The sequence below is a fragment of the Acomys minous genome (assembly GCF_964271855.1).
Source record: "Acomys minous genome assembly, chromosome: 9".
Taxonomy (NCBI): Eukaryota; Metazoa; Chordata; class Mammalia; order Rodentia; family Muridae; genus Acomys; species Acomys minous.
The window spans coordinates 85203220-85227651 of NC_140490.1; the positions used below are offsets into that span (position 1 = coordinate 85203220).

A 24432-nucleotide genomic window follows, 5' to 3' on the forward strand; every position below is an offset into this window, starting at 1 on the left:
GTGCGTTGTCATCCATAGTCACCAGCCCCGCCTCCCTGTGAAGCGCTCTTCTTTACGATGAATCTTTTAAAAGGAAATCGTACAAACTTGCTAATTTATAGGTGTTACATTTTTTAAAATTTAAATACAGACTGGTAAATCTACTGTTTTTCTTTCCTTAGGCGCCAATAGCACCATATACGTACACACCCCTGAATCTGCTCAAGGAAGGCACTGTTGTCAATGTCTGTGGTGTCGTGAAGTTTTTCAAACCTCCGTACCTAAGCAAAGGAACTGGTAGGTGTCGGAACCACAGGTATTTTATGGACAAGAGCTGCAGTGCTCGCCCTGGGGCCATCATCCCTCCGTGATCCGAGCCTCGGAGCGGCCTCAAGCCTGACTTTTCAACTGCCTAGCAATACTTATGTATGTTCTTTCGCTGTTTTAGTTTATGACGTGAACGTAGCCTTTAGATTGCAGAGCTTTGTTCCAACATCGTACGAGTAAAGATTTTAGAATGATTTTAAGTGTCAGGAAAGCATAAGGAAGTAGAAAATAAAGGGAAGTACAGTACCAAAATACATACCATTGCAGTACTGTAACATTCACACATCAGTCACTCTATGTCTGGCACAAACATGCTGTCTTAGGCAGGTTTCATTGCTGTGAAGAGACACCGTGACAATGGCAATCTTTGTTGTTGTTGTTTTTTCCCTTTTTATTTTATTTTTTAAAATATTTTATTAATGTATTCATATTACATCTCAATTGTTATCCCATCCCTTGTATCCTCCCATTCCTCCCTCCCTCCCATTTTCCCCTTACTCCCCTCCCCTATGACTGTGACTGAGGGGGACCTCCTCCCCCTGTATATGCTCATAGGGTATCAAGTCTCTTCTTGGTACCTGCTATCCTTCCTCTGAGTGCCACCAGGCCTCCCCATCCAGGGGACGTGGTCAAATATGGGGCACCAGAGTTCGTTTAAAAGTCAGTCCCCACTCTCCACTCAACTGTGGAAAATGTCCTGTCCATTGGCTAGATCTGGGTAGGGGTTCGAAGTTTACTGCATGTATTGTCCTTGGCTGGTGCCATAGTTTGAGCAGGACCCCTGGGCCCAGATCTGCCCGTCATAATAATCTACTCGTACGTTTCCAGGACCCTCTGGATCCTTCTATTTCCCCATTCTCCCTTGCTTCTCTCACCTAGAGTCCCTAGGATGTCCTCCTCTCTGTCCCACTTTCATGGGACATGTCCCTTGGTCTAGTGTCCAGATTAAGTGAGTATATACCATTTGACTCTTTCTGCTTCTGGGTTAACTTGATACCTTTTTCTTAAAAGAGAAATATTTCCTTGGCATTCTTATACAAGCATATTTTTATTTTATAAGTGCTTTGAAATAACCTTAATTTGTGTTAAATATTTTTTTTTTGTTTCCCAGATTATTGTTCAGTTGTAACAATTATGGACCAGACAAACGTGAAGTTAACTTGCACACTCTTCAGTAGAAGCTACGAGGCCCTTCCCATCATCTATAAAGTTGGAGACATTGTTTGCTTCCGTGGGCTGAAGGTACGAGTTGTACTTTCTACAGTCAGCGTTTATGAGACAAGAGGTCTGCGTTGTTCACTGAAAATAGCTGGAACTAGTCCTGTTTCTGCCTTGTGAGAGAGAGACAGTGAGCATTCCAAGAGCTAAGCAATGTAAACGGTATCAGGCGTTAACCCCTTAAGTGAATCGCCCGCCCTCTTTCCCAGGAAATGCCTTAGAAGCCGTGACGTGGACTGCTTCCAGTTGCCCTCTCACTTCCAAATATAGCTCATGTTACCAAGTTTTCACGTGGAATTTGTCAAGGATAAAAGTCTACATCCGTGTAAATGCTTTTTAATTCTATTTTATTGAAGTTGCGGACTTAACTGTTGCTCTGGCTGGTTTCGGGACACCTGAAGTGTGAGCTGTGTAGTCCTGGGAAGCTGAGGAGGGGAAGATTGAGTTCAGCTAAATAAATATGTCTGTTCAGGACTAGGCTCTAGAGAGAAACCGCTGTACAGAATGTACCAGGAGTCTGCTTTTAGCCCACAAGTGCTTGCCTGAACGCTGTGCAGGACAAGGATCGTAAGAACAACGAGCGATGCAGCAGTCGGGACGCTGCCAGGCCAGCGTAGCGAGGCATAAATAGCCTTCTACCGCTTTAACAGTTGTTGATTTTCCTTATTATGTGGCAAAGTGTCACCAGGTGCAACTTATAAGGACAGTTCATCTTGGCTCAGTTTTAGGGCACAGATGTTGGTGGCATTGTTTTCTCACATGGCTGCCGGAGCAGGAAGCAAAGAAAGCAAGACGAGAGGAAGGGGTATAGTGGCTCCCTGGTTCTGACACCTGGGCCCGCATTCCATAGCAGCCGCAAACAGCGCTACCACAGGAGCGCGCGTGGCAGGCCTTGCACACAAGCATAACCGCACTAAACTCTGCCGTAACTCACAGAGGCCCTTATCCTGTAGGAAGGCCTCTCGTGCGTATCTGTCAAAGCTTACAGGTTCCAGAAAGAAGGCCGTTTGCAAGGAGAGTCCCAGTAAAACGAAAGAGCTTCGGGAAAACCCTGAGCTTCCTACAAGTTGAACTGAAGAAGGAACGTTTTTTTTCCTCCTTTCAGGAGCTCAGCTGGCGACTTGCCAAAATGAACAAAACTCTGCCCATGAGGGGGAGGTAACATATAGTTTCGAACAGCTGCAGTGTTTCACTGCAGAGACTAATCAAAAAGAAAAAAATACTAGACATGAACAGAAGAGAACAGAAGAGCTTAGAAGGAAAGCGTTTTTAAAAGCAAATGGAGTTTAGAAACAAATTTCACAGGGGTCCTGGCATGAATCTGTTGAACAATAGATCCCCAGTAGATATTGTAATTTTTTCCAGAAGATTAAGCAAAGTACTTTCAGCAAATTAAAAAAAAAAAGAAGAAAGTTAAATGAATAAAAAGAAACTAGTAGAAATAGAAATAGAGTCCCAAAAAGAACAAACAGAAATTCAATATGTAGAAGGAACAGGGAATGAAAAGTCTATAGGATCTGTTAATAAGGATGAGACATTGAAGACAGATCCAAAGAAATGAGTTGTGAAGAACACGTATGAGATACAAATAGAGTACAGTGGACCTTTGGGATAATCTCTGCTAATGTAACCTGTAATTTTAGGTGCAGGAGAAAAGAAATGAATAAGGATAGATGAATGGACACACACAATCTTGAGAAATTGAAGAATTGAGAAACCACATTCCATACGGGAGAATGGTAGCAGTGATTTTTGATAGAAATTCATTTACCCTTATTTTTATAGCTAACTAAAATATTCTTTAATAAACTGAAGGCTTTCTACCTTGAAACTTGCTAAGAAGTAACAAACTATCTGAGGGTGCATAAATGTGAAAGTGGTTTTATTGTAGTAGTTTCACTGAGATAAATAACTATTTAAAGGAAAAACAATCATGTAAAATCACATTGGCAAAAAGTGCTGTTCTGCAGTAGGCTGGGCAAAGGGCAAAGGGATGGAAAACAGAGTTTCTGGTAGAAAAATAGTGCTTCAGCACCGACTGGGACACAAGGAGCCGTTTACACCCACGCAAGGAAATGAAACCATAAGAATTTCAAAGGAAGAAAAGAGCAGAGAGACAGTAGGAAGCAGATGTTGAAACGCACAGAGTGGGGGACAGAAGGGAAACAGCTCTGTGCGGCTCCTATCATTGGAACAATGTTCTTTATAGTGACCATGCCCTGATGACCAGAATGGTATAAATAAGTAAATAATTATGTGCTACTTACAAAGTGTATATTTTGAATATGGGGAGACAAATCGGAACTAAAACTATAGAGGAAAAAAAAATTGTCAAGCAACAAGAAAATGAAATAATTGTGTCTTACTACCAGCCGTGAGCCTGCACACTCACACAGCGGATGCCGCCCTGACATGGCCCTGCACATAGGTGACTTAGTCTCCGCTGCCTGCGTTTGCTTGGCACATTCATGGGTTCTGGATTTCACTATCTCACATCAGTAACTCACAGTATGCTGTCCTCTAGCGAAAGTTATACTCTAATAAATTAAACACATAAATGTAAGAATGGAAATTTGGTAGAACCAGAGTAACTGTTATTGACTGTTTGAAAAAGTAAATGTTAGTGATTTAAGAATTGCGTCTTTGTGTACCCTGATACAGCATCAGTTGGCTGTATTGTTTCAGGAGTTAATTTAATAAGGAATAGTAAAGATTCACTCTGCTTCTCAAGCCAGAAAAACTTCACATCTCAAGTTTCTTTGGTTTCTGAGGGTTGTTTTTTTTTTTTTTTTTTTTTAATCAGCTCTTTTGTTTGTTTTCTCCTTTTTCTCATCTTCTTAGATCCAAGCATATAAAAATGAGCTGCAGGCAATCAGCAACTATGGTTTTGCATCCTTGGCGTTTGATGGCGCCGTAGGGTCTCCTATCACACTGCGTACTGCAAACAAGAACTTTACGTTCAGTGCTCAGGACCACAGTATGATAGAGGCCTTGCGGGCATGGGCGTCTACGCACATCTCAGCTGCTTCCGCTCTACTGCAGTTCTCTAACGTTCAGCCCATGCAGTATTACGACCTGACTTGTCAGCTCCTGGGCAAAGCAGAAGTGGATGGGGTGTCATTTCTTCTAAAGGTACGCCTTACGTACTTGAAGCCAGGCGTTAGTGCCATCTGTCTGTCTGTCAATAAGGAGCCCACGGCACTGAGTCCTGCCAGACAATTCCACAGAGTTAAAGCGCTTCATACTGTTTTTTGAGAGCCTCTTTTCATGCACCTCGACTCCTGCATTTCTCTGTGCTTTTCCTCCAAAGAACACAGGATTGTCAGATGTGTATTTTAAAACTGTGTGACCTGCTGAATGTATTTCTTATTATAATTATAAAAAAAAAAACACAGCAGAATTCTCTTTAGTGAAACTCCTGGGTATTTCTACTGCTTTATGAAGGTCAGCTATGTTGTCACCGATTTACTTGCAGGACCTGTTGTCACCAAGTTCCGTTCCTAGTCTGCACGGCTCATGGGAAAGGCATACATAACACTGAGATATTTTTCGTTATTTTTTAAAATTAGCCAGAAAAAAAATGCAGTAACTTAAATGCCTATGAATGACCAACAGAAAGTAGTTACTTAATTGTTTTTCTTACGCCGCTGTACTGAAGAGGATTTTTTTAAAGCAGCATCACTTTGACCGAGATCCTTAGTTTTCTCTCATCTCTAATAAACAAACAAACAGTGGAGTGCCATGGTACCTAGATAAGACTTAGGGCTTACCAATGCCACTTCCTCATGGCACATTTTAAAGGAACACTGAAAAATAGAAATCCCTGAATAAAATGCCAAGCTCTTAAAATTGAACATCGCAACTTTATGTAAACATTGCCATATGAAAGCAAGTGCTTAATCTAAGGTAAGTGAGTCAAGTCAGGCCAAGCTGAACTGAAAGTCACATAAGGTCGCTGATAAGTCACCCATGTTCCGTGACCAACGTTGACATTCTTAACCCATGCCTGTTCACCAACCATTGAACATTCCCAAGACCAAAGATGCTGTCTCTATACGCATTACTCAGTTAGAAAACTGCTGGCGTTCTGAGATAAAGCCTCCAGCCTTCAGCCAATAAGAGATGAAAGTGCTTATCCTCTTTAAAGCACCCATTTGAGTCGATAACTTTTGTCAGATAAGTCAGTCAGCTCTCAAGTTACTTCGTTTTTTGTTTGTTTGTTTGTTTGTTTTTGTTTTGTTTTTTTACACCTTGGATAAAGGGTTTTTCTTTTTTTTTTTAATTATTCTTTGAGAATTTCGTACTTATACACAGTCAAATGTGATCATCTTACTTTCCCACATCCCCCTCCGTATCTGCCCCATTCCCACAAAGCACACCACTCCCAGCTTCATGTCCTTAATCTTTTTGTATTGAAATAACCCCCTGAGTCCGCTTATCACTGCCCATGTGTGCTTAAGTATAGGGCCACTCACAGGGCACGGTCACCCCAACCAACAATGATCCAGTGGCCACGCCCCCTCCCCCAGCAGCCAGCAGCTGCCAGTCGCTCATCATCGGTTGGGGTGAGGCCTGGGCAGCTCCCCTTCCCCCCCCCCGCCCCCCTCCCCCGCCCCCCTCGCCCCTTCACACTGCAGTGTTGACAGGTATGAACAAGATCAGGAGCTTACTTTAACACATAACATTGAAAAGTGAACGTCAGAAAATTAAGCTTTCTAAGGGAAGTTTTAAAATTTGTCTCAAGTCTTTGCATACCGTTTAACAATTTTAATTTTTCTAAATTTCTTTTATAGAAATAATTTTAAGGGTGGGAAAAAGTACACTTGAGGCAAACCCTGTTTTATGTATTATTTGTGTGTGACAGAATGTTCTCTGACTATATAGTAAAATTGCTGACATGGACTTGTTGAAGTAAATCTTAATGATAGTCTGCTTATTAATATACCTTCATTTATATGTTCAAAATACCCACACAATAGCAAAACTGTCCTTGGGATTATATGTGGCAATATTATGCTTTTTGCTACTTTTGGAGACTAGAAGTATGATTTTTTTTTCCTGGTATTGAATTTCAAATGTATCAGAAATAATTTTGGTTTTTGAGGCATAATCTCTCTACAGAGCCCTTCTTGTCCTGGAACTCACTGTGTAGACATTTAATAAATAGCATCCTCCATGATTTCTGCTGTACTTTGTTAGTTGCACATGCCTCCTCCATTTAGAATTTAGAGGTAGTGCAGTGTAGAATAGCAAGCTTGCAGTTTGTGCTTGAGTACCCACCCTGACTTCCCTCTGCAAGGTTGCTATTCCACACTGCCCTACTTATAAATTCTAAATGGAGGAGTCATGTGGAAATCATAGAGGATGCTATTTATGAAATGTTCATTGCCTTATAGACCAGCTTATACTCGGCCAGCTTCCTTACATGGTTCAGGACTAATGCTGGCCACCATGGACTTGACCTTCCTTTACCCATCAGCAATCAAAACAATACTACAGGTAGTATAGTGTCCCCCACAGATAGGATCACAAATCAGACTGAGGATCTCTTAGATGGATCTGGGCTTTTTCCGGTTGGCAGTTAAAGTTAGGCAGGGACCATGTTTTACCAGAGGTTTAAGAATGCATTTTTAAAATTCCACATATATACATGGGAATGTGGATACTTGTGTAGGTGCCTGGAGAAGCTGGAAGAGTCTAATCCCCTAAGCTTGGAGTTACAGGCAGTTGTAAGATGCTTGATGTAGTAGGAACCAAATTTATGGCTTCTGCAAGAGCAATATGCATTGTCATCTACTAAGCCACCTCTCTAGCCTTCAGGAATATTTATGAAATATAAGTTCAGTGCACTTTTTGTGATTCTATTTATACAGTGTAGGCACTGAAAAGATTTTTTCAGTTGTAATTTGTTCAGACATATTCTATTTTCTTGTTACTCAGTTTTAAACAGACACAATCCTGTGGATTTAATGTTCTTATTCTGTATCATATCTTTGTTTTTTATAGTAGCCAGAAGTCATACATATCCACAGTTGGGTGTACATGTGTGCAGGAAGAAAGTGTGTGGGTTTGAGCACAGAATAGAAAAAAAAATGTCAGTCTACAGCAGGTTAATGTTCTGCTTGGCATCATATGGTATGTGTGTACAGTTTTATTTTATTTGTTTTTGTTTTTTCATCTTCACATCTTCTACATTTTTTACATGAGCAACAGTTTATATTTAGTCATTTCACAATCACAGAGTGATGGACATCAATGTTTAAAGAATTAAAGATACCAGTATATATCTATTAATTTTAAAACTTGAGTCTCTTTTTGCATAAAGATTCTTAAGCTTTGCTTTACCATCCCATGGCAGGTCTGGGATGGCACCAGGACGAAGTTTCCCTCTTGGAGAGTCTGCATACAAGACCTGGCTTTCGAAGGTGACTTAAGTCACATTCTGCGGCTACAGAATCTGGTGATAGACATTGTAGTTTATGATAATCATGTCCAAGTGGCAAAATCCCTGAAGGTGATATTGAGTAGAAAGATGCATACTATTTTGTTTTTATGTTCCTTTTAGTTGTATTTTTTGTTCATATAAATATTTTTGTTGATATTATTTAGGTTCTAGAAATTAATTTCAGATTTGCTTGTTTTTAACTTTTAAGTTATAAAACATGCCTGAGTTAAACAAAGCTCTGAACCCATCTCATGCATACATAAATAATTTAATTACAATTTTTATTTGAGAATGTGATTATATTATGTCATTTATCCTCACCCTCCCTCTAAGCCCTCTCATGTGTCATGTCCCTCTGTTGCTGCTTCTCTTTCAAATTCTTGCCTTTTTTTGTTGTTGTTGTTGGTGGTGGTGGTGGTTTATTGTTGTTGTTGCTGCTGGTGGTAGTGTTGTTGTTGGTGTGTGTGTATGTGTGTGTGTGTACGCGCTAAATATCCTTATAATGTTAGTTGTATGTATGTTTTCAGGGCTGGCCGTTTGGCATTGGAGATCTAACTGGTACTCTCTTCCCTGGAGACCGTCCCTCTCTCAGTACTCCTCAGTTGCCTGTAGTTCTTTACCTGGGGTTAAAGCATCCTGAGATTTCCTTCTTCCCCTTTAGCACGTCTATTGCTGTCATCCTTGTTCGAGTCATGTTTAAGCAGCCTTATTGAGAGACTTAAGGGATTTAGTTTCTTTTACCTTTCTAGGAGACACGATCGTCTCACCACAAACTCCCTGTTCCTCTGCCTCTTACAATAGTTATCCCATCTTTTGAAACAACCCCTGAGCTCTAGGTGCAGGACTCGTGTTGTAGATGTGTTTATCGGGACTAGGCTCTACAGTTCTGCGTTTTTGGTGGCTTGTGATTTTCCATAACGGCCTTTGTCCATTGTAAAGACATTTTCTTGGTGAGTGGTGAGAACCGCCCTTACCTATGCATATAAGGACAGTTGTTAACAGTACAGTTAGGGATTATGCTGGTTTACTCAAGTAGCAGTTGTAGTTCCTCTTCCAAGATCCACAACTTTCTGGCCCTGACTAGCTGGCTGGGTTTCCAGGGCCAGGCATGGTTTCCCTCCTGTTGAGCTTGCATCAAGTCCAATTAGAGAGCTGTTGGTTTCCACCAAGGTATGCACGCTACTGCTGCACCCTCAGGGTGATGGCCCCATGCTAGTCCTTGTTCACGGGCACCAGAGCTGCGCAGGATGGTTGGTGGCTTCTCTCCAAGCCTGTGTTCAGGGAAGGAGCCTGCAGGTCAGTTCCAGCCCAAGTTGTCTTTGAAATTGTTTTAAATTAAGCTGTTCTTCCAGTATTTTCAACAGGTACCAAATGACATTTTAAACTTTGTGCCTATAAGCTAAAATCATACCTTTTAAATACACATTCTTACCCAGATGTAATTCTTATAACAGTGTAAAACATTTGTAGTCATTATAACACTTTGGCCTTTCGTGGACCAATAACTGTAGTTTGGCTACTAAGAAAATAAAAACACTGGACTTTTTTTTAGTGGAAATACTCTCATTTTTAATGGTTATGTATTGGGTAGACTTTTGTAACAGAATAAAGTACACTTCTGTGTTTTTGTTGTCATGTCTCTGCTTATAGGAACTTACTACATTACTGACAAGACCAAGCAACTTTCTTTTTCAATAATAGAGCATCAGGGACATCTCACAGTCACATTTACTCAGGCTTGAACTAAACAGTGTTGCCTCCAGCAGGCACTTCTGATAATAGCAACTTGCCATCATTACTCTGTGATCTGTTCAGAAAGATAAGTTGTCTCTGGCCTGTACATCTTCTTAATATTGCAGTGTGGTGCAATATTAATAAACACCCATACATTCACATTTACACTTCTTCCTCAAGATTTGAAGATAGTTTTTTCAGATTCCTTTGATATAAAACTAGGTGTGCGACCTTTTGGTGTCCCCTTTGTCTCGTCCTCTTCATCTTCAGAATGATATTTGTCCTTTCCCTTCCATATGAATTTTTAGAAAACTTTTTCAGATGTCCTGAAAGACACTGAAGTTTCTGGTTATAATTTCCTTACATGTAAAAGTTAATGTGAAAAGACTGTGTTTTTCGGTAGCTAAGTCTCTGTTTGTTAATGTAATTCTTTCCTCTCTGAGTATCAGCCTTCTTTCTGGTCCTCTGAAGGTTATGAAAGTCTGCTGAACTAATAAAAAAGTAATAAACATTTGAAAAATTATGCAAAAATTAAAATTGCTTTATTTACCAGTCTACTATGTCCTTTGGGAATCCCTGTTAGAAAATACATTTTTTTTCTATTTTGTCGTGCTTTGTTTTCCCAAACCTACATTTTTCACTGCATCCATGAAACAGGAGAAGGTAAAGGAAGTTGGACAGCTCCTCCTGAATTCCTGTCCTCAGAAAACCCCCTGGGGCCTGGCGGGAAGGACCCCTTGGAAATGAAGGAGTGGTCTTGGGGGAATTTCTCCCTCCCTGCTCTCCACTGTTTGGCTCCATGGGAGCTAAAGATTAAAATGGAGACAGAGTTCAGAGTGGAAGCTGGATTGGTCCGCTTGCTCTTCTTCCCCCTAGCCCCTCCCCTCCCTCCCCCTGTCACTGGATGCCACTTTTCTGCTGTATTGTGTCACCACCATGATGCAAGACATGTAGGGAGAAAAGAGAAAGGTGGGCTCTTACGCATCTGCTACAGTCAGGAATGCTATTTCTATCTAAGTGAATGGTTTCATTGTTTGCTTTTTTGCTTATAAGTCTACACACACACAAAAAAAAATCAGTGCAGTCTACTTTGTTTGGCTTGTTTCTTTGGGTAGATGTTAGTGTCTTTGTTTTATTGTGTTTTGTTAAACTAGAGTTGCCCAGGATGGATTTAAAGCCATGGACCCAGACAGTCTTCCACATAGTAGAGGATTATATCACAGCACTGGCTCTAAGTGCCGGTAGCTTTTAACAGCCTACAACAGTTTCTCACTTGAAATCTTTATTGAAAAGGCTTAAGTTCCTCAGTTAAAATTGTATTTTAGAACACATTTAGCAAAATAACTGAGATTGACTATAGGATTATTAGTTCAAAATTCTGGACTAATCCTGTACTTGAATTCACAGAATATATTTTTACAAGGCTGTAATAAAAGTACAAGTGCTTTATTAAAAACTTTTGCTTTCCATAGAATTTGTAGGATGGGGAAAGGCACATGGTGGCTTCTACATGTAATCCCAGCAATCAGAAGGCAGTGGCACGAGGATTGCTGTAGCTAACAAGAAACTTAACCTGTGAAAAAAAAGAAATGTTATTTAGATGTAGTTACATGGTTAATTTTTCCAGAGTCTCATAGTGAAAGGATTTTATTCCTCATGTTTAATCTCTTAAAGATATTTTTAAAAGAGATTATCATCAAATATAAATGTGTTTGCCTTAGATTCCCTTAATATATCTTACTGATGGGCCTCTGGAATGAGTCTGCCTGTGCTGTGTCGAGAGCACATTGGTGTGTGTACAAGCATGGCCCTGCACACAGGATCTGATACAGAATCCACGAAGCTGGTGCTAAGGGACAGTGCTGTCTTGCTGCCACTCTCCTCCGTCATTGAACAGTGTCCTTTGTTGTTGAGGTTACTACCTCCTAGTGGTTATAAAATTTTCAAGTATCGGAAATTGTTTTTTTAGACCCCTAGTCTGAAATCATCTTTTAAAATAATTTTTCAGATTGGAAGCTTCCTTAGAATCTACAGCCTCCATGCCAAACTTCAGCCAGTTAATTCAGAGTCCACAACTTCACTGGTAAGACTGGAGTTTCATCTGCATGGAGGAACCAGCTATGGTCGTGGGATCAGGGTCTTACCAGAAAGTAACCCTGAAGTGGATCAGCTGAAAAAGTGAGTATTTCATATCCCTGCCTGGAAAATATAAATGTGATAGTCATTAGGTTAATTTACAGGGTAACATTATTCTTGAAATGTGTGAGGCATTTGTCTTTTTCCCATTTCTTCTCTTAGCCTTGCTGAGACTTGGACTCTAGTACCTGCTAGGTAGATCGGGTCGTTATTTGCTCCCTTCCCATGAGCAGGTGGGCTGGATCACTGCTCTGAACCGGGTCTAGGCAGATAGGACCATAGAGTTTCCCAAGCCTTCTCTACGTGCTGTTTCCTTTCTTAGGTTCCTCCTCTTCCTCCTCTTCCTCTTCTTCCTCCTCCTCCTCTTCTTCTTCCTCTTCATCATCATCATCTTCTTTTTCTTCTTCTTCTCCAATGTAAGCCAAATGAAAAGTGATTCTATGTCTTAAATAGTGAGATATAGTAAAGTCAGTACTATAACTTAAGATTTTTAACAGTTGTTTTTCTTTTCAGTTATATTCTTTTATCATTTGCTACACTGCATATAGCAGCAAACAGTGCCAAACAGGTTTCAACCTGTCTACAAAACTTGGATTACATATTAGGAATTGAAGAACTTGTTTAATTGTACTATGAAAAATAGTGAATCTTCTAAAGTGATTCTGATTAAATGCATCACAAAGCATGGTAGTATGCCACAATTTTTAAACTTTTAAAGAATATGACTTTTTTTTGTTTATTTTTTTTACAAAATAGCTTTAATAGTCTGTTAGAGTTCAGTTCTATTCCCTGTCTTTTTCCAGTGGGTACCATATACATAGAAAGGTACACTATGTAAATTCTAGACCAAAAAACAAAACAAAACAAAACAAAAACAAACCATGTATCTTCAAAGAGAAAACATAACATTTTATAAAGTGAAATAAATCATTGTCATAGAAGATTCAGTTTACTTCAATTGTTTTTAACATTAAGTTTCTATTTTAGTAGCGCCAATAGTGTTGTAATTCACAGGGTATTAGCATATAATTTCACTTTTCCAGTCCTTTTTTCTTAATTAAAATTTTTTCTGTGCAACAATTTTTGATTCTATCCTTTACTCCCAGAGCCTTCCCTCCTCCCCACTCTCCCAACTTCGTGTTGTTTCTCTGAAAAAAGAACAAAAAACAAAACCAGGAAAGCAAATCAAAACAGGCCAAAAAAAAAAAAAAAAAAGGAAAAGAAAATCAATGAGACAGAAAACAACAACAAAAACAACAGCAAAAATAAGTGAATAAATGGAGCTTCTTTTGCATCGGCCAACTGCTCCTCAGCTGGCGTCTTGCCCTAGAGTGCATTTCACCTATCCAGTGACACTCCTTTGCATAAAACTGATATTCCCTTTGTCAGCAGGTGTCAGTCCTAAATTGCTTCTTGGTTCGAGGTGCGACTTTGTGTCTACTTGTTCTTCTCAGTGCTGGGATTTTGTCTGGTTCAAATATGTACAGGTCTTAAATGGGCTGTCACAGTGTCTGTGAGGTCCTGTATGCACCAGTCCCCTGTTTCTAGAATGTGCTGTTTCCTTGGAGTTATTCGCCATCTCTGGCTCTTACTGTCTTTCTGCCTCCTACATTGAATTCTGAGCCTTGAGAAGGAGGGGTTTCATTTAAGCCTGACTACTCCAGAGGCTCTCAGCTCTCTGCATATTGTCGGGTAGTGGTCTTTTTATGAACTACCAACTATTACAAAAAGAAGGTTCCTTGGTGAGGTTGCATGACGCTCTGCTTGACGGGTATAGTGTTATATCATTAGAAGTCATTTTATTGGTTTGTTCCTTTAGCCAAATAATCATAGTTTTCCCCATGTGGCCCATGACCTGTCAAATCTTTTTCTCTTGGCCACTTTTTCAGTGTCATGGGTGAGTTATCATCTCATAGAATGTGCTTTATATCTAATTTCTAAAAGTTGTTAGTTATGAGCTATAACATTTGTGGCAATAATGCACCAATTTATATTACAAGCAGGTGTCTGTTGTAGGTTGTCTTGATCCAACTTTTTTTGTAGTCAGTTGTTTAGTTTTTATGAATTTGTAAGCATTCTGTTGTTTCTAATGTTGTTGACATTCAGTTTTAATCCATACTGGTCAGATTGGATGCAGGGTATTCTTTCAATTTTTTGCATCTGATGAGACTTGGTTTTTGTTTTAACGTGTGGTCAGGTTTAGAGAAAGCTCTATGGGCTGCTGAAGACAAAGTGTGTTAGTATTGGGATGCAGCATTCTGTAAATCCATTTGGTTTATGACATTATTTAACTCCAACGGTTCTGTTTAGTTTTTATCTAGATTGCCTATCTATTGTGAAAAATGAGGTATTGCTGTCACCCACTACTACTGTATGAAGGTCAATATTATTTCTGCTGAAGTAGTGTTTCTTTTATGAGCTTGGTACACTTATATTCGGTGCATAAATATTTAGAATTGTACTGTGTTCTTGGTGGATTTTTTTTCCTATGGATATGGAATGTCTTTTTCTCTTCTGCTTAGTTTTACTTTGAAGTCTATCTTGTCAGATACTAAAATAGCTACATTTGCTTACTTTTTGGTTCATTTGTTTGGAATACCTTTTCCCATTCTTTTGCTTGTGATATTTACCCTTGAGGTTAAAGTGTGTCTTGAATGCAGCAAAAGGATGGATCCTGTTTCATAATCTAGTCAGTCAGTCTATGTCATTTTATTGAGATGACTAATTTGGAGTTATTAATAAGGAGTATTTATTAATTCTTGCTGTTTAGTTGTAGTTGTGGTGTGGGTCTCTCCTCCGCAATTTGGTCTAATTTCTGGGATTATTTATTCCTTGTATCGTCTTCAGTGTAGTTAACCTTCCCTTCTGACTGAACTTTTTCTTCTAGTCCCTTCCATAGAGCTGGATTAGTGCATAGAAATTGCTTAAACTAGTTTTTATTATGAAATGTTTTTCTTTGTCCATCTACTGTGATTGATAGTGTCACTGGGTGTAGTAGTCTATGGTGACATGCGTGATCTCTCAGTCCGGATCCTTCTGGCTTTTTTAATCTATTGAAAAATCTGTTGTTAGAGTAGTAGGTCTGCATGTATGTTACTTATTTGTTTGTTTATTTGTTTTTTCCATTGTGACGTTTAATATCCTTTGTTGTGTGTTTGTGTGTGTGTGTGTGTGTGTGTGTTTAGAGTTTTGATTATTGTATATCATGGGGTGTTTCTTTTCAAGTCCTGTCTATTTGATGTTCTGTATGTTTCTTGTATTTTAATAGACATCTCTTACTTTAGGTAATTTTTTTGTTATTATTTTGTTGAAAAGAATTTCTTTTACTTTGACCTAGTTTTCTCCTCTTTCATGAATTTGATCTATCTTTTCATAGAGTACCAACTTGGTGGATTTTTTTGTGCCTGGATTTTTTTTTTAAACTGATGTAGCTATTTCTATAAGAACTAAAAGTATCTCTTCTATGTCTTGTATTTTGCTGTTGATGCTTACTTGAGAGGTTTTTTGTTTGACATCTATAGTTTTTTTTATTTCCAGTTTTATTTCAGTGTCTTTGTGTGTATGTGTATATGTGTGTGTGTGTGTGTGTGTGTGTGTGTGTGTGTGTGTGTGTGCGTGTGATTATTTTTGTTAAATCTCACTTTCATGTCTTAAATTGCTATCATCATCTCAGTGCTTTCATATTCTTCATTAAGTTACTTCTTCGTATAATCTTAATGGTCTTTTAACATATTCAAGACTATTAAAGTCCTTGTTATATGCTTTGGCTAAAGAGCAATAGGGTTGCTGCCTTCTGGAGGAGTCATATTATATCGGCTGTTCATGTTTGTGTTTTTGCAGCAAGCATCTGGAGTTAGGATGTTTGAGGTGTTTCTTGGTGTAGATAGGTGGTCTTGTCTCTGTTGGGTAGGTATTCCATTCTTTGATGACTTTTGCCCAGTTTAAGTCCAAGCCAGGTATGCCAGCTGTGGGGTCCTTGCATTCCAGCTAAATGTGATGGCTTTGGCATCCCTCATAGAATAGAGGTGTTCTGCTGGTTGTCTGGGAGTAACAGTGGAATGGAGCTAGCCTAGAAGGCCGAAAGGGATAATGATGTTGAAGAGTCAGGAGAGTCCTGGATCTGCAAGAAGACCCTGAGTCTCATGGGGCTGTGAACTGGGAGGAAGGGCTCCTGTTGTGGTCAGACTGCAGCAGGACTAAAGGTAAGTGTAGAGAGATCAAAATGGAGGATAGGAAAGAAAATGTTGGTCCCCTACCTGGTTCTCAACCTAGTGTGGGAGCTGGGGTTCCAGGTCAGTGGAGTCACAAAGGAATGGAGACAGGTGACTAGAAGAGGAGGCTGAAAGGGTTACCAGGTAGAACCACGGTGGGGGGGGGGGGGTGGCGGCTGTGTCCAGACTGGAAGGCGGTGTCCCTAGGGGATGGACTTACTTTTACAATCTTGAGTGGCATTCTAACTGTGAGTGTTAGGCACTAAATTCTAAGGCTTTGCTCGATTGCTTTTGTAGTATCCCATTGACTGACTCCTCGACTTACGTATGTCCGACCTCTGTTCTTAATTTTGATAGCAGTGAAGTTCTCCAATAGTGTGCTAAAACCTGTACACCATTGGCTGGTATCTACCGAATTTTATAATTTCATGAACCCATGGATTTAGTGGGTAGAGCTGAACTACTGTATTGCTTTGTTATGCAATTTAACTTCATATCTTTGAATTTCAGAGCTTTAAAATCTGTAGATTTGGCAGCCGTTCAGCCCTCAGATGATACATACCAATCAGAAAATGAGGACAACTGTTTAACACCTTCAAGTAAGGACAGTTTATAGCATTGACATTTTACTTGCTCAGAATTTTTTCCGTATGTCTCCTTTTTTAAAAAAATTCGTAACGTCTGTACAGGTTGTGCAAGTGTATTTGCTTCTAGTAAGAGTACCGTGTTTCCCGTTCATGTTTAGATGGCTTCAGTGTCTACCAAAACATTAAGTGAGTTTAAATATGAGTTTAATTTTGGTCTTTCCATGTGCTACTTATCAGTGTATTGTCAAGTATGTACTTTACCCTAACTTTTAGTAGTGGCAAAGCCATTTCTTGAAAGCAAAAACAAAACAACATTCTCTATTCTTTATGAATTGCCTTCCTGGTTTTTGTCAACAGAGTGTGGGTTATTTAAGCTATCTTTGCTCTGCTGGTTTGTCAGTCTTTAACCAGTACCACAGTTTCTTAACTAGGTCTTGGAGTCATCTAGTAATAAATACACTAATGTTCTTGTCCTTCACGCTCTTACTCATTATTCTAAATTCCTTTCATTCCGCTTTAAAGAAAAGAAAGACGTTTCTATCAAATTTTTCTGTGTAATTTTTGTTAGTCTCCTGTTGAATCTGCAAGTAAGTTGTGGGGAGGAGATTTCAACACTTAGGCTTTCTTCAGTTTCTCTCAGTGGTGCTCTATAGTTTTTAATTTTGCATTGTTTCTGAATGATACTTTATAGAGCTACATATTATGTGATTCCTTTACTCTTTCTGTAGGCTCCGGATCAGACTTAGTTTCCCTATATGAAGTAGAAAGTTGCCAACAACTCTGTGCTACAGGTAAGACCTTTTCCAGCATAGTAACCAACATAGAGACACCTGTCATTGCCTTTCCCAGCCAATAGGTGACAGTAGATCCTCATGTGGGCACTCAGTGTTTGTATTTAGCTTTTCTTCTTATGCCTGTTCCTACAGTGGTGTAAGATAGAACCCGTACATGTGCATTTCTCTATATAGAGTATGAATATATAATTTAAATTATGCACTATTAAAGTTTGTAGCACTTATAGCAGTAGGTTTGGTTTTAACTTAATGGTATAAATTCTACTCTGATATTAATTTCATTAAAATTATATAATATGTTTAACACTGTACACATAAACTCTTTAGCCTGGCCTTCCAAAGTTTAGTATTCACAATGGTAGTAGTCTCTATGGCAAAATTGCATGATCAGAATCTTAGAGTGAGAAAAATCCATTCACACCTAAATGAATGCTTACTCAGCAAAATAAGCAGCTGCCCTTCTCAAGTCGGTGTCATAGGGTAAACGTAAGTAGACTAGAGATCATTTGATGATGAAGTCTGGACACATGAAAGATAAATATGCATTGCCTAGGATTAGAGCAGAAAGCCAGAAGACAGCTGGAATAAGAAAATATCAGATAATCCCATAATAGGGTTAAGTCTGTGTTAGTTATTTTAAGCAGGCCCTGTAGCAATGTGAACAAAACAACTTGTTCTCCTGAAACACTGATATGTTTGGGGAAATCAGGGCATGATATGTGGAAACAGTTCTCTGTAATTCAGTAACAACGGAGACACTGGGGGAGAGAGAGAAAGGTAGACCCAGGGGCTGGAGTAAACGTGCCAGTGTATAATTATTGATGAATCTTTTTAAAGAATATTCAGGGACTCTTTACATTCTCATGATTTTTTTCCTTGAAGTTTAAAAGTAAGACAAAATCTAAAACTTCTAACCTTATCTCAGCATGTGAAGTGTGTCATTTTACTTGACGTTGGTCAGGCCTGCTCGGCAGGGAAGTGTTTCCCTACGTGCTGAGCCATTTACCTACCACATAAAGGGGATGGCTGTGAGGGGTTTGGTTCATTAAAGCTGTGAACAGAAATAATTCAGCTGGGTACCTGAGGCTTGTAAGGCTATGCTAAGAGGGAAGTGTCAAGGCTGAGTCATTCCTGCTACACAACTCATTGCGGCCATCAGAAACCTTCTGTTGCTTTATTTCCCGGTCATCTGTTCTCGGTCCTTCTCTTCTGTCGTGGTTCTAAGCCCTTCCCCTCTTCTCCGTCCTCCTCCCCCTCCTCCATCATCTCTCCTTTCTGCCTACACAGTGAATTCCTTCACCTTCAAACACTGCATCGCTAATAACCCTTTCCATTCCCACATTCTGGCTCTTTAATAAATGAGAGTTAATGTAGGCTCTGTTTTTTAACAATTAAACTTTATTATACAACCCAACTAGCTTACACAAGAGGGGAAAAAAGGTTAAAGGGAAAAAAGAGTGAACCTTCCGGTATCCGTTCCACAGGACGGGTCCTTAGGTGTCTCTGGCCTGTGTGCTGGTGCAGCCTGTTTGCTGATCCACGTGCGCTCGAGCCGGGTCTGAACCTGCTGCTAAATAAAATCTTAAATTGGGAATATGTTGCTCAAGAGCCCATCTAACAAGTAATGTTTAATGAGTGTTTTGTTCTGTCTCTTGATCAAATACCAGTTAGAAAGTTAGATGTTGCCTGGCAAATACTGTTTACGACACTGGCAGTGAGCAGTTCTACACTTTACACAGGCTCCAGATACTTTTCTCGGTGAAAGAAACCTCACTGATGCCCATAAGTTAGAATTTCCTGAAAATTTCTGTTAGTCCTATATGGAAATACTTATACATCTGCTATATAACTAAATATGACTTGCCTCAGTAACACTGCACCAAGGTACCCATTGAGTGTCTGCTTCCGTGGCCCTAGGTGCACATCTGGAAACCGTGGGACCACAGCTAAGGTTAATTTGATTTTTATAGTATGTATTTCCCTTAGGGAAACGCATGCTGAACATACCTAAGACCCCATACTTGCTCCGATTTAATGTTAAAATCTGTTACAGTGCTTACAGGTCACCATTATTTAGAGACAATACCGTTGTGCGCCATTTTGAAGCAGAGAGCTCCTCAACAATATCGAATCAGAGCAAAACTAAGATCGTATAAGCCCAGGCAGCTTTTCCAGTCCGTTAAACTGCTTTGTCCTAAGTGTCACTCATTGTAAGTATATTCTAAAATTAAAATAGTTTTTATGTCATATTGTTTGTATATATTCCTACCCATATGTTTGTGTGTATACACGGTTTTAAGTCTTAAGAAAATAACAGTTTAATTTGTAGTATTTTAAAGAATGCTGATAACTTAAAGGGAAAGTGCTAAATTCCCATGAATACAGTCCTTTGAGTCATTAGTGATAATAAAAAGAATAGATGTTTTCATGTGTGAAATCCAGTGTTTAGAGCTTTGATAGACACAAGTCAAAATGTGCTGCCCTGCTTATTGACTGTAATGCCTTCATTCCAAACACCAATTATCATGTGAATGTATGAATATATAGGAATTTCTTATTCTTATTAATATATATTCATTTCAAAACTTGTTGAGATAGTTTTAAATCCTGTGTGCCGTCCTAATGCAATGTACCACAGTCCCTCAAAATACAGCGTGGCATTTTGGGAAATATAGGTAATGCACAAACATGCACATTGGAATAGTGTGCATCAGGCTTGTGTTGTTGTGAATGAGCATACCTTTACGTATCCACATATTTTTGTGTTTTGTTTATTATTTGTTAATATCTTTCTAGAGTAATGTGCACATGTTATTTTGCCTCACAAAATTTCAGGCTGTATTGTTTGAGGACAAAGTTAATCCTTAAAGGCATTTAATAAAAATTGAGGAATCTGTCTTCTACCCATGTGATCATGAACTCACAGTTGTGATTAAACTGTATTATGAAGAATTTAGGTAGTTTGTGCAACACGACCAGATTCTGTTTCATTTAGTGTTGCAGGATTACACAGCTTTTCAAGATTAAAGCTATGCTGTAATGTCCTTCTAGACAAATAAGACATCTTAGCAAGTGTAAGCGATTACCTAAAGTTACATACCCAGCTGGTGACAGAGTCAGGATAAGCACTTCAGCCTCTCACTGCCAAGCCATGCCGTTTTCTGCATGGTTGAATGTGACCAGTGCGAAGTACAAATTAAAGATAAGTGAGCTAATAACGCTTTAAAGTAGGTGCCCTGTGACAGTGAGAGTAACCGGGGCGAAGACATGGCTGCTTGTAAAGGATAATAGATTGACACTGGGAGGAAATGTCAGGCACTCTGGACTCCACACTGGGCAAAGAGGTGGGTTGACAGATGAAGCTGCCTCCTGCCAAGACTGACGACCTGTGTAAAGTCCTCGTGACCAACATGGTAGGAGACTGTCTTCTGACCTCTACACGTGCACCCACGCAGGCACAAATCTCTCTGTGATTATGGCGTACCGTACATATTTACCCTCACAATGTTAAACGCCTGTCGAATGAAATCTCTTATATCTGAAAAGTGAATTATCTCCTAAATTAAGAAAAGAGCTGGTTTAATCTGCATATAAAATAGTGTTTAAATTTAGCTTTAGATTATTTTATGGGTGTAAGTGTTTTGCTTGCATATGTGCATATGCACCATGTGTTTATCTGGCACGCACAAAGCTCAGTACTGGAGTAACAAATGTTTGTAAGTCGCCATGTGGAGGTTGGGAAATGAATGTAAGTTCTCTGCAAGTTCTTTTAACCACTAAGTTGTCTCTTCATCCACTAAAATAGTTTTTTTCCCCAGTAATTTATTAAATTGGAAATTTTGAGAATGCACCTACAGTGTTTGCTGGTACTTTGTTATCAATCATTTTAGACAAGAAGTTCCAAACGATGAAAATGTGGATAAAATTTTACAAGATGCTTCAACTAAAGCCCCAGATAGCAAGCTGCAACATACATTATTGTATGACTCAGAAGTCTGGGCCACGGAAGGCCAAGGCGGGCGGCAGGTGGCTGTCCACTTTGTGAAAAATGATGGCATTCTTCCCCTCTCGAGTGAATGTCTAATTTTGATAGAAGGTAAGACACTTGCTGTTGGGGATTTCAAATGTTGTTTTGTTCATATTTTTCTTATTAGTGTTAACTATATCTGATATGCACCCTATGAAGTACAAATACCTTTGATACAAACATCTCAAAACAGTGTGTTAAGATTCAAATATGTATGTGCACACATATCTACTGGAATTGGACTTTCAAATTATGCATTAAACTCACATTTATCAAACTTGTTGGATTCTTGACTGTAAACTAATCAGCTCTGAGTATACCTATTAACATTAAATTGGCTGATTGCTTAGGTGAAGCTGGCCGTGTCTTAGCCTCTGGGATTGGATCATAACACCGGGATGCAAATCCTCAACTACATATACCTAAGTTGGCAACTCTTAAGAGAGTGAAATTGTGCTATTTATTTCCTGTGCTTATTAAATCTAATTCTTATATAATTGTTCATTTTTTCCCTTGTCATGCAAAATTTAAATTTTCTTCTAAGTTTATAACTCCTTTTTCTGTGCATTTCTTACGTAGCACTTGCCATGTCACACGTGTTCCTGACATCCTGCGTCTTGCTCTGATTCTCTGTGGGCTGTTGAAGAATTCCTTTCTTTTTTTTCAACAGGAGGACGGCTCTGTGAGATCTCTAAACTGTCGAGCATGTTCCACAGTGTGATCCCTGTGAGGTCCGGCCCTGAGGACCTGGAGGTCCTGGATCTTGCAGCACCATTCCTCGTAAGAGGAAAGGTGTGTCACTATGGGTGTGTGCTCCTCTGCGGGGATCTGGGAACGATAACTGTGTCTCTAGTCCTTCTCCAGCTCCTCCGTGCTCAGTCTATTCTTGTTTGTACCAGTTCCTGCTTATAGACAGCTCTGTGTCTATGACTGTGGTATGTAGCTGTACCAAGCTGTAATGATTGTAGTACAGATTGGTACATGTTCAGCAAACTGTTCTGTGGATTTTGAGAACTTTGGGGTTTGATCTTTTTGAGTCTGGCGGTGCGTGGTGCACCATTCACGTGCTAGGGAGTGACGACAAGCCGGAGCTCTCTGTGTGGATGACTGGACTGTCAGAGTCATCAGCTGTGGCCTGAGTCCTGTATTCAACAAGTTAACTGTATCCATGCCACTCCGGGATAAGTTTCAGAGCTTCCGTACTCACATTTCTAGAGCTCTAAACACACTGTGTGCAACATGTAAGGCTTAAAACATTTTGTTTCTCAGTCATAAGCAAAACTCGTTTCTTCCACAAGAATTGAGGTGCTGGCTAAGAGGACATTTTAGAGTTAGAAAGAATGAGTTCAGGAGCTGCAGAGCCAGCACCTTGTTGGGTTCTGCCACTGGATCCTGCTAGAGAGTGTGGAACCTATGGACTCTGACCCGGAAAGGGTGATGAAAAGCTCCCTACAGTTCTCATGAAACATCCGCCTTGGAAACTCTGTCATCCTGTTCCTCTCTCACTCTCCCTTGACCTCTAAATGTGTAACACTTGTTTGTTTTAATGGACCTTAAGTTTGATTTTCACTAAAGAACTATTTCCTGTCCACCTGCCACCAAATGACAGGGAATACTTTTTATTCCGTTATTTTTTATTACTGTTGCTGTTAGTGAAGAAACACCTATATATTTGGTGATTACATGGTAAACTTGATAGCAGTTACCCAATTTTCCCAGTTCGTAAATTACAGGGACTCTTGAGTTCCATTTTATTCAGATATATTTTCTTACAACATCTCATGTACATTTGGTTATGTGTAATAAAATTAAATTACTCATATTTAAATATAGTGATATATCAGGAGGGCATGTTATACTAAATGACTTTGAGTTTGAGTAGTTGTCTTGGTTCAGATGTTCTTGTATTTCCGACTGTCACTGACTCGCAGGCATTATGCACAATGCCTCTGAATGTGTACTCACCGAAAACATTAATTTAACTGAAATCTTCCTTGTCTTCACCGTTCATTCAGAATAACTTCTTTTTATTGACTATATTTTTGTAAGATTATTAGATATTGCTCATAGAACCATAAATTCAAATTTTTCCTCCAACATATCTCCTATGTCTTTTTGTTTTAACAGGTAAGAAAATTGCCAGCTGAATGAATTAATGATTTAGACCAAGTCCTGGTTCTCAACTTTTAAGTTATTTATTCTGAAGCTCCTTTTTTTTTTTTTTTAAAGTCTGTTCTATCACTATGAAGAGACATTATGACCAATTTGGCTTCTAAAAGCCATTTAATTGGGGACCTGGTTATAGTTTTAGCATGTTAGTCCATGACCACCATGGCAGGGATCATGGCACCACATAAGCAGTAGCTGAGAACACTAGCTGAGAGCTCACACCTTTATCCACAAGTAGGGGGCAGGTAAAGTTAACTGGGTCTTTTGAAACCTTAAATCCCACCCCCAATGACACACTTCCACTAACAAGACCACACCACCTAATCCTTCCCAAACAGTTTCACCAGTCGGAGAACCAATATTAAAATATGTGAGCCTCTGAGGACCCTCCTTATCGAAACCACAACACCCATAATATCTTTTACTGCTTTTCTGTACTAAGTTAAGCATAATTCTCTTGAAATTAGCACTATACAATATAGACAGTGAAGTGCTCTTCTGTTTAATAGTACTTTCTAAAACTGTCCGTACTTGAACAAGATGTAAATTAATTTGAACATACTTAAATATTTAACATTTTTTTCTTACTCCTTTCAGATGTAAACAGTGCTCAAACTTGAAGCCCATACAAAACCTAAGTACCATTACTGATAGAAGACTATGGATTCCTTCCTGTGTAGCAGAAGGTGGGCTAGACTTTTGTATTCTAAAATTTTAATTCTGTTATCTCACCGCCTTTTATTTCAATATTTGTGAATACTTACGACAAAACTAGCTTAACTTTTCATAAGGGAAATGGATTTGC

At 39.3% G+C, this 24432-nt stretch overlaps 1 protein-coding gene across 8 annotated transcripts in view; it reads left to right on the forward strand.

Annotated features, from left to right (window-relative positions):
* The window catches only part of LOC311604980 (protection of telomeres protein 1-like), a 40442-nt gene that overhangs the window by 10397 nt on the left and 5613 nt on the right, over positions 1 to 24432 (forward strand). For all 8 annotated transcript variants that reach the window (XM_084795264.1, XM_084795262.1, XM_084795261.1 and 5 more), the window contains 11 exons: positions 162 to 276; positions 1418 to 1548; positions 4366 to 4656; positions 7883 to 8038; positions 11712 to 11881; positions 16561 to 16649; positions 17366 to 17428; positions 19485 to 19641; positions 21322 to 21527; positions 22129 to 22264; positions 24225 to 24313. In XM_084795264.1, the coding sequence (XP_084651390.1) occupies positions 162 to 276; positions 1418 to 1548; positions 4366 to 4656; positions 7883 to 8038; positions 11712 to 11881; positions 16561 to 16649; positions 17366 to 17428; positions 19485 to 19641; positions 21322 to 21527; positions 22129 to 22264; positions 24225 to 24313 (1603 nt within the window). The remainder of the gene's footprint in view (positions 1 to 161; positions 277 to 1417; positions 1549 to 4365; positions 4657 to 7882; positions 8039 to 11711; positions 11882 to 16560; positions 16650 to 17365; positions 17429 to 19484; positions 19642 to 21321; positions 21528 to 22128; positions 22265 to 24224; positions 24314 to 24432) is intronic.